The following is a 13256-nucleotide window of genomic DNA, read 5'->3' on the forward strand; positions in this document are numbered from 1 at the left end:
CTCTAAAAGAAAATTATGTTTCCTAAAAAATTGTGGTTTGCTGACGAAATCGGATACAGTATTTTAAGCTATGGTTGAAATGGATGTATACACGGTATAATTTTTTCGTTTCGTATATAATTGACACTTTAAGAAAACTTATTTTGGTTTCTTCATCTATTTGTAAGTATTATATAACACAAGAGAGAGAGAGAGAGAGAGAGAGAGAGAGAGAGAGAGAGAATCAGCTGTTGTAATCGAATGCCGTGTTTTTGTTTCGTGTACCTCCTGAAGCGAGGAATTGATCGCCACAACTAACAATAGTCATGTTAATTTCATTCTTAAACTCATGTTGCCATATGTGAACTAAGGTTTTATTTCTTACAGAGAGAGAGAGAGAGAGAGAGAGAGAGAGAGAGAGAGAATTTAAGGATTTCTGGCAAAAAATTCCTCGCTCTCTCTCTCTCTCTCTCTTTTGAGAGAGAGAGAGAGAGAGAGAGAGAGAGAGAGAGAGATTGATTTTTATAATTATACCGTGTACTCTACAAAATGGATGTAAACTCGGCATAATTTTTTCGTTTCGTATTCAAATGACACTAAGAAAACTAATTTTAGTTTCTTCATGTATATGTAAGTATTGTATAACACGAAGAGAGAGAGAGAGAGAGAGAGAGAGAGAGAGAGAGAGAGAATGAATCAGCTGTTGTAATCGAATGCCGTGTTTTTGTTTCGTGAGAATTTCCTCGCCACGACTAACAACAACATACTGTACTGAACTTTACAGTATTATATAGACTACTGTAATATGATAAAATAAAATATTTGTAATAACCTATTTTATATGAAATGGGGCTATTTTTTTGTTTAAAATTTACATTTACGTACGTAAAACAACTCACTCTCTCTCTCTCTCTCTCTCTCTCTCTCTCTCGTAAATTGTTTTCCTGCTTTGCTACGTATGTATGATTTTATATAGGTACTGTAAATAATATTTGTAATAACATATTTTCTAAAAGCTTTTACTGTAATATCATTATTTATCACTTTCATCATGCGTGTTAAATGCCTTCGTTTGTTTATTACGATCGAAGATGGAGCGTACTTTATGACGCCGCCTGAAACGGCGGCGTCATGAAGAAAAACATTTCATTTGGAAGTCCTAAGGAAAATTAAGTAAAACATTGGTAATAACAAAATCAACATACTGTACTGAATAATCAATATGATCGATGCAAAAACTAACCTATACACAGATGTGTACACTAAATGCGCTTGTTTCTTCATTATGATCAAAGATAAACGTAAACAAAACATTGGTTGCCATTTTTTATCGTGCTTTTTGGCGTGTTTAGGAAACGCATGATATAAAATCGCCTTTAATATTTGTGCCTGTTTTAGTTTAGGGTACTGTAGTACATGCACTAAGTGTTCCGTACATTAAAGGGTAGTTTGTTAACAGTACTACGTACAAGGGAAGGTTTTAAAAGTCTGAATATACATGTTAAATAAATAGGTAAATACGGTGTCACTACTTCGCATATTTTCACCTATCGCGGTCGGGTCTGGAACCTATCTACCGCGATAAACGAGGGCTCACTGTATATATATACCGTATTTCCCGTGTGATAAGACGCTACAAGTGGTAAGACGCACCTTTAAATTAGCAAGGCAGTTTTAGAAAAAGAAAATTGAGGATTTAAAACTTCTTAGCAGAAATTCATGGTCAGCGACTCTAGCGTGATTATTGTCTGGCACAGTAACTTTTCTTATTTTGGGTGTATTATGAAATGTTCACGTTAATATTTATTAGCTATATGCAGATTATCCCAATTCCATTACAGATTGTTATAAGAAACAGCTAAACCAGTCGTAGTTTCCACCAAAAATACACGTTTACTCAAAGTGCTTGGTGTTTCAAGTGTTGTTTACATGAAAGCAGTGTTGCCAAAGGTTCTCTATAAAATTTTGGGAAAGATGTAAAATTCTAGTAATAGTTCAAAAATTCCTCATATACCCTATAAATTTTCACACAAAATGTGGTTATTGATTATATTCTATAAATTCTTTTAGGTGGAATACTTTCACTACTGTTTATATGATTCTGGGTCTAGTTACTTTTTTGCTAACATGGTAATACTGCACTCAACTAACAAGTTTTTTCCAAGGACCTATTCAGCAACTGTCTGTTTGTATTATTTCAGAACTCAGACAACAGAGTCATTATCAATATATTTTTTTATTACAAAATATCAACAAAATAAGATGAAATAGATATATACTGAATAAACAACTATGTCAAAGTGTCGTCTGCTAAGAGACCACAAGTTGGCATGTTTACTTGTGGAAGGGTGTTACCGAGTCATCAGCTGATTACCAAAATAAACTATTAATTTGCTACTGTACTTCATTAAATGAAGTGCAATATAAAAATGAATGAATATATACTATATGAATGATAATTGTAGGTTTATATTCTATCTCTCGTGAGTTTGAGAGCTTGTATGTCAATAGAATGGTGTTTGAGGGGTGTCAAACTCCCCTATACAACTTTTTCCTAGTGTTAAGATGCAGGGTGATTTAGAGGGACATTTTTCGTGAAAAAAAGGTGCGCCTTATGACACAGGAAATACGGTACAGTGGTACCTCTACATACGAATTTAATCCGTTCCACAACCGACTTCGGATGTAGAAAATGTTCTGATGTAGAAACGAATTTTCCCATAAGAATACATTGAAATAGGATTAATCCGTGGTTGAGCCCAAAACCTATGATAACTCCTTAATAAATTACTACATATAATTACACATGACAATATGCACTCTAAATTAGATAATAGACATGTAAAAAAGAATAATTATCAAGAAATAATAAATAAACCAGTTTTTAGTGTCACTTTACCTTTGAAAGTCCAGCGCAGGTGTTGGTCTTGCTACGCAGAGAGGAGACGGACGGGCGGCGAGGAGGTAGAGAGGTTGACTACGATAAACTTACACTACCGTAACTTATTCTAACTTACACTAAGTGAACTTTAACTTAACTTGGCTTATTTATTGTTTTTATTTTTATATTTTATATTTTTTTTTACATTTTCATTTTTCTTTTTGACGATTAATTTTAATCACTTTCACTTTACACTTAAAATTGATTGAATTTTTTTTCACTTCACTCTTTGCCGTTTTCTTTGAACCACTTCCTTCCTCTTCATCACGAGTTCGCTTCATAGTTTTTTTAAAGAAGCTATCGATAGAAAGTTGCTTGGTACGGCTTTTCAGAATGTTTCGAAAATAAGTTAGGGAAACATCATCAAACTGCGCAACTACACGACAAACCTGCAATTTCTTTGGATGGTATTTGTCGATGAAGTCGACCACGTCTTGATATTTTCCTAACACCTCTTTTATTTGCGTCGAACCTAACACATGTTCTACCTCCTCGATCCCTTCCTTGTCATCACTCATGTGCTCAGACATATCATGGAGTTCCTTGAGCTCCTCTGTAGTAAGTTTGTCGTGATGTTCTTTTGCAAGTTCACTCTCATGCTTTTCAATAATTCCTTGCTTTACTTCTAAAGAAAGCATTTCCTTATTCCTTTTCTCACCACTACCACTTGCGAAACTAAGCCTTGTAGGACCCATGATTTACGTAAAATACCGTAATAGGATGAACGTGAAAAATCATGATTAAAACACAGTTAATAGCAGAACGCACAGGGCACAACCACACGAAGCAGACGAGAACAGAGGAATGTTCCAAGCCACGCTAATTGAGGGTCCCTCCGAGGTAGAAATGCTGCCTTCTATCGGCGGAAATAAATACATCCGGCGCTATGAGTACCATCTACGTGCACGGGTATTGTTTACTTCGGGTGTCAAAAAAAAATCGGGTGTAGAGTAGGAACGTGTTCGAATTGTACTTCGCATGTCGAAAAATTCGGATACAACCAGTACGACGAAAATTGCTTACTTCGTGTGTCGAAATAAAATTCGGGTGTAGAGTAAAAAAATTGCTCGAATTTTACTTCGGATGTTGGAAAATATGGATGTAGATACGTTCGTGTGTAGAGGTTCCACTGTATATATAAATTTAATATATATATATATATATATATACATAAATATATATATATATATATATATACATATATATATACACACACACACACACACATATATATATATATATATACTGTACATATATATATATATATATATGTATATATATATATATATATGTATATATATATATATATATGTGTGTGTGTGTATATATATATATATATATGAGTAATTAAGCTTTCATTAGATTGACAGTCCGACTTAGTGAGTACTAACAGTAATATGAAATGTTACTACTAAAGTTCTGCCATAGAAGAAAATCCAAATCTTTCCCCAACACAAATAAATAAGATTGCCCAGTAAATCTAAAAGCTAGTGACTTTCATAAATGGAAGAAATGGCAGTATACTCCTAAATCAATCTCATACCATCAAGTTCATTATACCACAATACAATATAATAATGAGATCCCACTAAGCATATATCCCAATAACATTAAAATTACTGTATTTACCTTTTCTTTCTTTTCTTTCTTCAGTTCCTTGGCATATTCAATGTGCTTTGGCAAACTAATGTATTTTGCTGGACGCTCCTTTGCATACTTCTCAGCCACAGATACTCCTAAAAACATAAAAACGCTATTCAGTCCACATTGATATTATTTCAGTTCACTACAAAATTAAAGCAATAGTTTGTAAATGAAGAAAACTTCAGTTTTACAGAGAAATAAACAGAACTCAGGGGTGATAACTACTTACACAATACAATGAAAAGTGAGAGACTCTTGCAGCTATTCAGTGCTTTAAAACAAGTATGAGTACCTATACTGTATCTAACTTTAGAAGGGAAAATGTAAGCCCTAGTACTTCTATTGCTAAAACCAGTTATTTATATATGCAGAAATCCCATAACAGTTGTAAACAAACGTGAACACTAGTAATTTATAGCTCAATTCATCCTTTTTGTTTTAAACAGTATGATGAGGTTGAAGATAGCACAGATGATAATCTTGATTGATTGATTGATTATGAGTTATCTGGCATCCTGACATCTAAGGTCATTGATGCAGATATTATTTATGATACAGAAATGAATAAATGGTAATTTATTTTAAAGCAATAAAAGCAAAATGTCCTTTTAACAGGTAAATAGCTTTCAGAAGACCTGCTTCTGAAATAAATTTAAAATACCACTAGTATGGTGCGACACATCATGTCCGAGAATCTTGGCATGGTTGAACCCTCCATCCTCACCTCGAGCCTCAAACAGATATCTATTTCTTTCAGTACTATAAGTGGGGCATTCGATCAACAAATTCTTTACTGCCAAGGGTACCAAACATTCATCGTAATATGGCTGATGTTGTCCAGGTATCAGAAACTAGCGAGTAGGGTCGTCTTCAGCAGGAGGCCGTTGAAGGGGCGAACACAAGCGATCTCCTTGTCTGCACGTGGAAGGTCCAGGAGAGGGTGACAGATGGACTTCGCACGGCTCCAAAGCATAAGATATTGAAGGCTCTGGAGAAGGGTCCTTCTTGGCTCTGTGCTGAAGGAGATGCAGAAGTTCCTCCTTCAAAGAGGATCCAGAAACCCTTAAGGTTGGCCACTTGGCCACACCTGCAACACATCTGAAAGGGAGAATGGCTCCCCGGCGGTTGGAGGTGAAGTTGCTCCTCTAGGGGAAGCAACTACCCGCCCCAGTACCCCAGGGTTGCCAAGGAGTTAGTTGGTCTATGCTCCTACTCGATCGTCCCTCAGAGAAGTGTGAGTGAGAGAAAGCTTTTGAAAGAGATTTGGGGGTGCAAGAGGAAGAAGAACGCACTTTCCTCGTCCCTGAGGGAGAAAGATTGCACTTAGCTTTCTTTCTGCACTATCCAAAATATCTCCCCTTGGGAGGCAGGCCACTCCCTACACTCTGCGCAGGGCAAACCCTGCTCCCCTGCTCACAACAATGCCCTCTACATGAAGGACACAGAGTGCAGGTCAGTATCCAGCAATGACATGAATGTACCGCAAGCAGCACCCTTGCGCCCAAGACAGGTCAGCATGAAGGCGATCTGAAAAAAATCATGCACACCTGGAAAGTAAAAGCAATTAAAGATGTCCAATGACAGCCTTGGGAGGAGAGAGAGGAGACATCCACTATCTACCGAGCCAAAATAAAAAGTGACGTACCTCACAGCTGTAAGAGTATACAGTGATACCTCTACATACGATCTTAATTCGTTCCGTGAGTTGCTTCGTATGTTAAAACGATCGTATGTGGGAGCAAATATTCCCATAAGAATACACTGTAATTTGTTTAGTTCGTTCCTCAGCCTAAAAACCCATGATAACTCCTTAATAAATTGCTACACATAATTACACTTAACATTAATACAATTGAATAATACAGAAATATCTAAAAAAGAATAATAACAAAGAAATGATAAATAAAAAAGGGGTTTTTACTGACACTTTACTTTAGAGACAGGCCAGCACAGGTGTAGGAATTGCTATGCAGGAGGAGACGGAAGATCAGCGAGGAGGTAGAGACGGCGACTGCGATAACGTACCGTAACTTACTCTAACTTACACTACGTGAACTTTAACCTAACTTGGCTTATTTTTTATCTTTTTTTATTTTTATATTTTATATTTTTTTTACTTTTTTTTTCTATTTTTAATTTGCATCACTTTCACTCGATTCGGTCTTACTTTTCTTTGCTTCACTTTCTTTCTCTTTATCATGATCACTAGACCGCTTCTTAGATTTTTTAAAGAAACTATCGAGAGAAAGTTGCTTGGTACAGCTTTTGAGAATTTTTCTAAAGTGTCTTAAAGAAATATCATCAAACTACGCAACTAGATGGCAAACCTGAAGTTTCTGTGGGTGATGCTTATCGATGAAATCAACCACGTGTTGATGATATGCCAACATCTGTTATAATATTGTTTTGTCCTTTTGCTCTTTCATACCTCACTCTGAACCGTTTGTCTGGTGATCTTTTCATACTTTGTTTACTTACCTGATGGAGGGACAGTCACAGCAACTTATCAAGTAATTCTCTGTTTCTTTTGTATTTCCTATTGTTTATTCCTTTTGTATCTACTTGGTTTAATTAGATTTACTTTGAGGATCTAACATAGTTTGTATTACATTTATTATGGGATCATTGCTAATTATGTTTATGGTTGTTTAAGGGGATAATCTACTGAAGTTTAAGTTGAATAAAGCTTGGGTAGTAGCAGCCAAGTCTTTTAATGTCACAACAATTTATTCAACTTAAACTATGGAGAAACTATTGAAACCTGCCCGTTTGGATCTGGACCCTAGCTTCCCTTCTGCAGTAAAGGAATGGCGGCATTGGCACAAGACTTTTTTCAACTTTATTCAAGAATGTGGTGAAAGGGCACCAAATAAACTAAGGACACTTGTGCACTATGTCAGTCATAATGTGTATGAATACATTGAGGAGTGTGTGGATTATGATACTGCCATTTCCACGTTGGAAAAGTTATATGCTAAGGCACCTAATGAAATATTCACCAGACATTTACTTGCTACTCGCCAACAAAAGGCAGGGGAAACTTTGGATGAGTTTCTGAGAGAATTGTGTAAATTAGGCAAGGACTATAATTTAAAGTCAGTTAGTGCAGAACAATACAGAGTTGATCAGGGATGCTTTTATAAATGGCCTGGCCTCTCCTATGATTCTGCAACGTCTTCTCGAAAATAAAACTCTAGACTTACAGGCAGCTTATGACCAGGCTTACTCTTTAGACCTAGCCCAACGTAATGCTAGTTTTTACAGTCACATGCTTCCTCCTGTTGGGCATACTGCTGCTGTGGTTACATTGGATCATGCACTTATTACAGATGATCATGTGAAGAGTGGACCAACGTCTGAGAGGTGTGAGGTAACTGCTGGAACTCAAGTATTAGCGACTACTCTGTCCATGAAGAGAAAGTGCTTTTTTGTGGAGGTCCCTATCATATTCGGGCACACTGCCCAGCTCGGGATTCCATTTGCAATAACTGTGGCAAGAAGGGGCCCTTTGCAAAAGTGTGCCTGTCTAAATCTACATATGGAGGTAAATATACAACAGCTACAGTATTTGATCCTTCACAGTCATCTGTTTTTGCGGCTAATGCTGGTACCTCTTTTCCTCAGAACCTCTATCGGGCAGCTACCTCGACAACAATTAAAGGACGGAAGTTGACAGCCCTTGTCGACTCGTGCAGTGATGACAGTTATATAGATGAAGATGTAGCGTGGGAATTGAAGCTACCAATAAATCCCACTGATAAAGACGTCGCTTTAGCACAGAAATCTTTGCATACAAGCTCTCCAGTTTATGTCAATGTAGACTTGACTCTTCATCTTAATGGAGAAACTTATCCATCCACACATCTAGTAGTAATGAAGGCCAAGAGCAGCATCAGAAAGTGACTACAGGTAGTCCTTGTTTAGCGATTGTAATTCGTTCAAGAAACTCCGTCGATAAACGAATTTGTCGGTAAATAAATTCAAGATTATAAAAACATAGGTTAGGCCATTTCGTCATCATTCGGCAGTATGGTATCTTTAATTTTTTCCTCTTTCATACATTAAAGCCTTATTTACTGTTTGGTAGTATATTTAAGTCTAATTTAATATTCTTGTCATATATTTGAAGATTTTAAAAACCTAGGTTAGGCTAGATTATCGGAAGTGAAGGGGCCAAGCCATTTCATCATCATTCGACAATACTTACGGTAGTGTACTACCATACGTATAGTTCATGTTTAAAGCTTCATACATTATTTAATTTTAGTTCAATATTAAGCCTTCATATTTACAAGACATTATTGTGTTTAAATGTGTTTCATTAAAGTGCGTTTATACACTTTCTTTTTCAATTTCTTGAGCATATCAATAATCAACAAATACTTTTAATTTACTTTCGATTGGCATCAGCTGATCTCAAGGTCACACTGCCGTATTACGATCATGTGCACATATAGTACAATTAACACTGATTTATAAAATTTTTTTAACCTTCGACATCTCTTCATAATGAATATTACATCAACGCCAATATATTATAGGGTATCACATTTTCCATACAGTTCGTTTATAGACCTCATAATTATTAGTTATAAAGGAATACCATCTCTCTCTCTCTCTCTCTCTCTCTCTCTCTCTCTCTCTCTCTCTCTCTCTCTCTCTCTCTCTATAGTTCTTTTTAATTCAGTTAAATCTTCATATTTTTTTGAAAAATATTTAAAAAAATCTTTATATCATTATTTTATGTTTCGATTATGGGAATAGTAATGCATCAGAAGGAAATCACGATTTGCCTCATGACTTTTGCCAGAAATATGACGTCATCAGACTTCTTTTTCTTAAATTTACGGTAAGTTGTACTATTCTTATAACTCATGATGCAGGCCACTAAAACACTTGATATCGTTACTCAGTGTTTCATTGATGGGAATGCTGTAATAAGATTACTCGGTAACGATGAAAGGAAATCATTGGGTTTGCCAGTGCGCTTCTGCCAGATACATGACGTCACAAGACACGTGACATAAACTGTACGAAGAATGACTTGCAAAATACGTAAATCCATTTTCTTTTTTCTTACAAGAAATGCAAAGAAAATACTAACTAACCAAGCGAAAGTATTTCATTTTTATAAAGTAAAAGGATATATATATATATATATATATACAGGCGCTCCCCAAGATACTGTACCAACATCCGGACATACGAACACAAATTAACGGAAGTCCAAACATGATTGTGAACATCCGTAGATTTCATCGCAAGTTTAAATTTCTTTCCCTCTCTCTCTCTCTCTCTCTCTCTCTCTCTCTCTCTCTCCCCGTATTTTGATTTTTAATGCAGTTAAATCTCCATATTTCTTTGAAAATGATTAAAGAATTCTTTATATCCATATTCGATGTTTCAATTATGGGAATAGTAACGGATCGGAAGAAAACCACTTGATTTGCCTCTCGCCTTCCGCCAGAAGAAATATAACGTCATCAGACTTTTGGCATTTTTTTTTATTTCTTAACATATTAGAAATATCTTTAAGATGAATATTACATAAGCGCCAATATGTTACAGAAAATCAGTTTCCCTACAGTTCTTATTATCAGGTATCATGCGAAATCGTTGTAGCTCTTTGGGTGTGTGTGTGTGTGCTCGCTCTGTCAATCGCATAAGGGTAGTTAATTCTAAAGCTTCATACAGTATTCAATTTTTCGTTCAATATTAAGCCTTCATATTTCATTAGACATTATTATGCTTAATTGTGGTTTATTAAAGCACGTTCATTTTTTTTTTTTTAATTTCTTGAGCATTTCAATAATCAACAATTACTTTTGATTTACTTTTGGTTGGGAGATCAGCTGATCTCAAGGTGACGCTGCAGTATTACGATTATGCGCACATATAGTACGAATAACACTGATTTATATAATTTTCTTGATATTCAAAATCTCTTCATAGTGGATATTACAACAGCGCCAATATATTATAGGGTATCACATTTTCCATACAGTTCGTTGATAGACCTTATTATTAGTTATACACGGAATACCCAACCCCCCCACTCTCTCTCTCTCTCTCTCTCTCTCTCTCTCTCTCTCTCTCTCTCTCTCTCTCTCTCTCACCGTATTTTGATTTTTAATGCAGTTAAATCTTCATATTTCTTTTAAAATTATCAAAAAATTCTTTATATCCTTATTCGATGTTTCGATTATGGGAATAGTAACGGATCGGAAGAAAATCACTTGATTTGCCTCTCGCCTTCCGCTAGAAGAAATAAAACATCAGACTTTTTTTTTTCTTAACTTTACGTTAAGTTGTACTAATCTCATAACTAATGATACAGACCACTAAAACACTTGATATCGTTACTTGGTGTTTCGATTATGGGAATGCTGTAATAAAATTACTCGGCAACATAATGAAAGGAAATCATTCGGTCTGTCAGCGCGCTTCCGCCAAATACATGACGTCACAAGATACATGACGTATACTCTACAAAGAATGATTCCGTCGGTCAAAATTAAAATAAAACAATTCAGTAAACTAACCTTCTGCATTTTATTTAACAATACCAAAACAACCATGAAGCAGTTAAATGCACAGTACTGTTACTAACAGTAAATACAGTACGGTACAAGTCAGCTGATACGATCAGCGCGTGAAAAGGTAAACATTACAGTACACTACATAATGCAAATGGCCGTTTGTTTACGTAAGTTTCTAGCAAAAAAAAAAATGGGTAATGGAACAATAAAATACCTTTCAGTACATTTATTTAAAAAGGAATTAATGTGCAGTACTGTACTAAATGTACAGTACGCTATATTTACTACGATTTTACTTAAAGTCAGCTGATTCAGAAATGCAGTGCATATGTATGGCCGATTGTTTGTGCAAGTTTCTATTATGTAGTGTGCAGTACAGGATAATAAAACAACATACTGTACTGAACTTTACAGTATTATACAGACTACTGTAATATGATAAAGTAAAATATTTGTAATAACCTATTTTATATGAAATGGGGCTATTTGTTGACTTCTACGGCTGAAAATCGTAGACATCTGAGTTAGGTTACGCTTACTCTAGACCCAAAATTTAACACTAACGACTTACGAACAATCCAGCTTACGAACAGACTCTCGGTCCCTATTGTGTTCGTAAGTTGGGGAGCGCCTGTATATATATATATATATATATATATATGTATATATATATATATATATATATATATCAAGAAAATATTTGCCCTATTAGCATAATTTCTTTAGGTAAATATCGCTCTATTATCAGAGATTAAATAAAACTAGCGTGCAGTCAAATTTACGCTAGGTAGTACTCATGACAACCGATACAGACCCGCAAAATAAGTAGTATTGTACTGTATTACAGGGCAATGTAACCTAGAGAAAAAACTACTTTTTCCTATAGAAAAAGATACTTTTTGTATCGTTACTTAATATATCGATAATGGGAATACTAACACTAATCATTAGCCTATTGGAAGGAAATCACTGTATTGTCCATGTTGCTTTGAGCTGTCTTTAAACAAGTACGTCGTTAAACGAGGACTACATGTATTGAATACGGTGGGCCGAAACCAGCGCTCAACTTATCTGGTGCTAACCCCTACTGTTCGTTGGCAGCCGCTGCTGTGGATGAGCCTTCTATCCTCCAGCATTTGTTACCTAATTGTAAGCCTATTGTCACTAAATCAAAACATTACTATAAAGATAACAAAGAATTCATTGAAGCGGAGTCTAGTCGTCTCTTGACTGAGGGTGTTATTGTGGATAGCATATCACCATGGAGCGCTCAAGTTGTGGTGGTTAAGGATTCCTTTAATCGGCATAAGAAAAGGATGTGTGTTGATTATTCGCAAACTATAAATCTGTATACAGAACTGGATGCTTATCCATTACCAAGGATTGACACCATGGTTAATGAACTCTAAACATATTGTGTATTTTCGTCTTTTGACTTGAAAAGCGCTTACCACCAAGTACCACTAAAGGAATCAGACAAGAAGTATACAGCATTTAAAGCCAACGGACGCCTGTACCAGTTCTGTAGAGTACCTTTCAGACTTACCAATGGAGTTGCAGCCTTCCAACGAAATATGGATAAGGGTAGTGAAAGAAGAAAACTTACAAGGTGCTTCCCCATATTTGACAATATCACTATTGCTGGACACAATCAATAACAACATGATCAGAACGTGCAGCGCTTTCTAGAGGTCATCAACAAGAGGAACCTAACTCTCAATGCTACTAAAACTATTAAATCTGTGCGTAGCATTAATATTCTTGGCTACTGTGTGGGGAATGGTGTAATAAAGCCTAACATGGAAAGACTCCGGCTTCTACAAGAACTACCACCTCCAACTAGTCAAGGATCTTTAAAGAGGGCAATGGGTATGTTTGCTTATTACGCTAAATGGATACAGAATTTTTCTGCTAAGATTCAACCACTAGCAAGAGTAAAGAAATTTCCTTTAGATGAAGAAGCTTTGCAGGCTTTCGAACTACTCAAATAAGAACTTGAAAGACCAACACTACACTCTGTGGATGAAAATTTGCCTTTTGAGGTCGAACGTGATGCCTCGGAAGTAGCATTCTCAGCAGTACTCAAACCAGAATGGCAAGCCTGTGGCCTTCATGTCTAGGACTTTACAAGGAAGTGAAGTTCACTATCACAT

General features: G+C 35.8%; 1 protein-coding gene across 1 annotated transcript in view; it reads right to left on the bottom strand.

The window, feature by feature from the left end:
• The window catches only part of LOC137640973 (snurportin-1-like), a 156365-nt gene that overhangs the window by 27254 nt on the left and 115855 nt on the right, over positions 1-13256 (bottom strand). The window contains exon 5 of the mRNA XM_068373430.1: positions 4550-4656. Coding sequence (XP_068229531.1) covers positions 4550-4656 — 107 coding nt within the window. The remainder of the gene's footprint in view (positions 1-4549; positions 4657-13256) is intronic.

The sequence above is a fragment of the Palaemon carinicauda genome, chromosome 5, assembly GCF_036898095.1.
Source record: "Palaemon carinicauda isolate YSFRI2023 chromosome 5, ASM3689809v2, whole genome shotgun sequence".
Taxonomy (NCBI): Eukaryota; Metazoa; Arthropoda; class Malacostraca; order Decapoda; family Palaemonidae; genus Palaemon; species Palaemon carinicauda.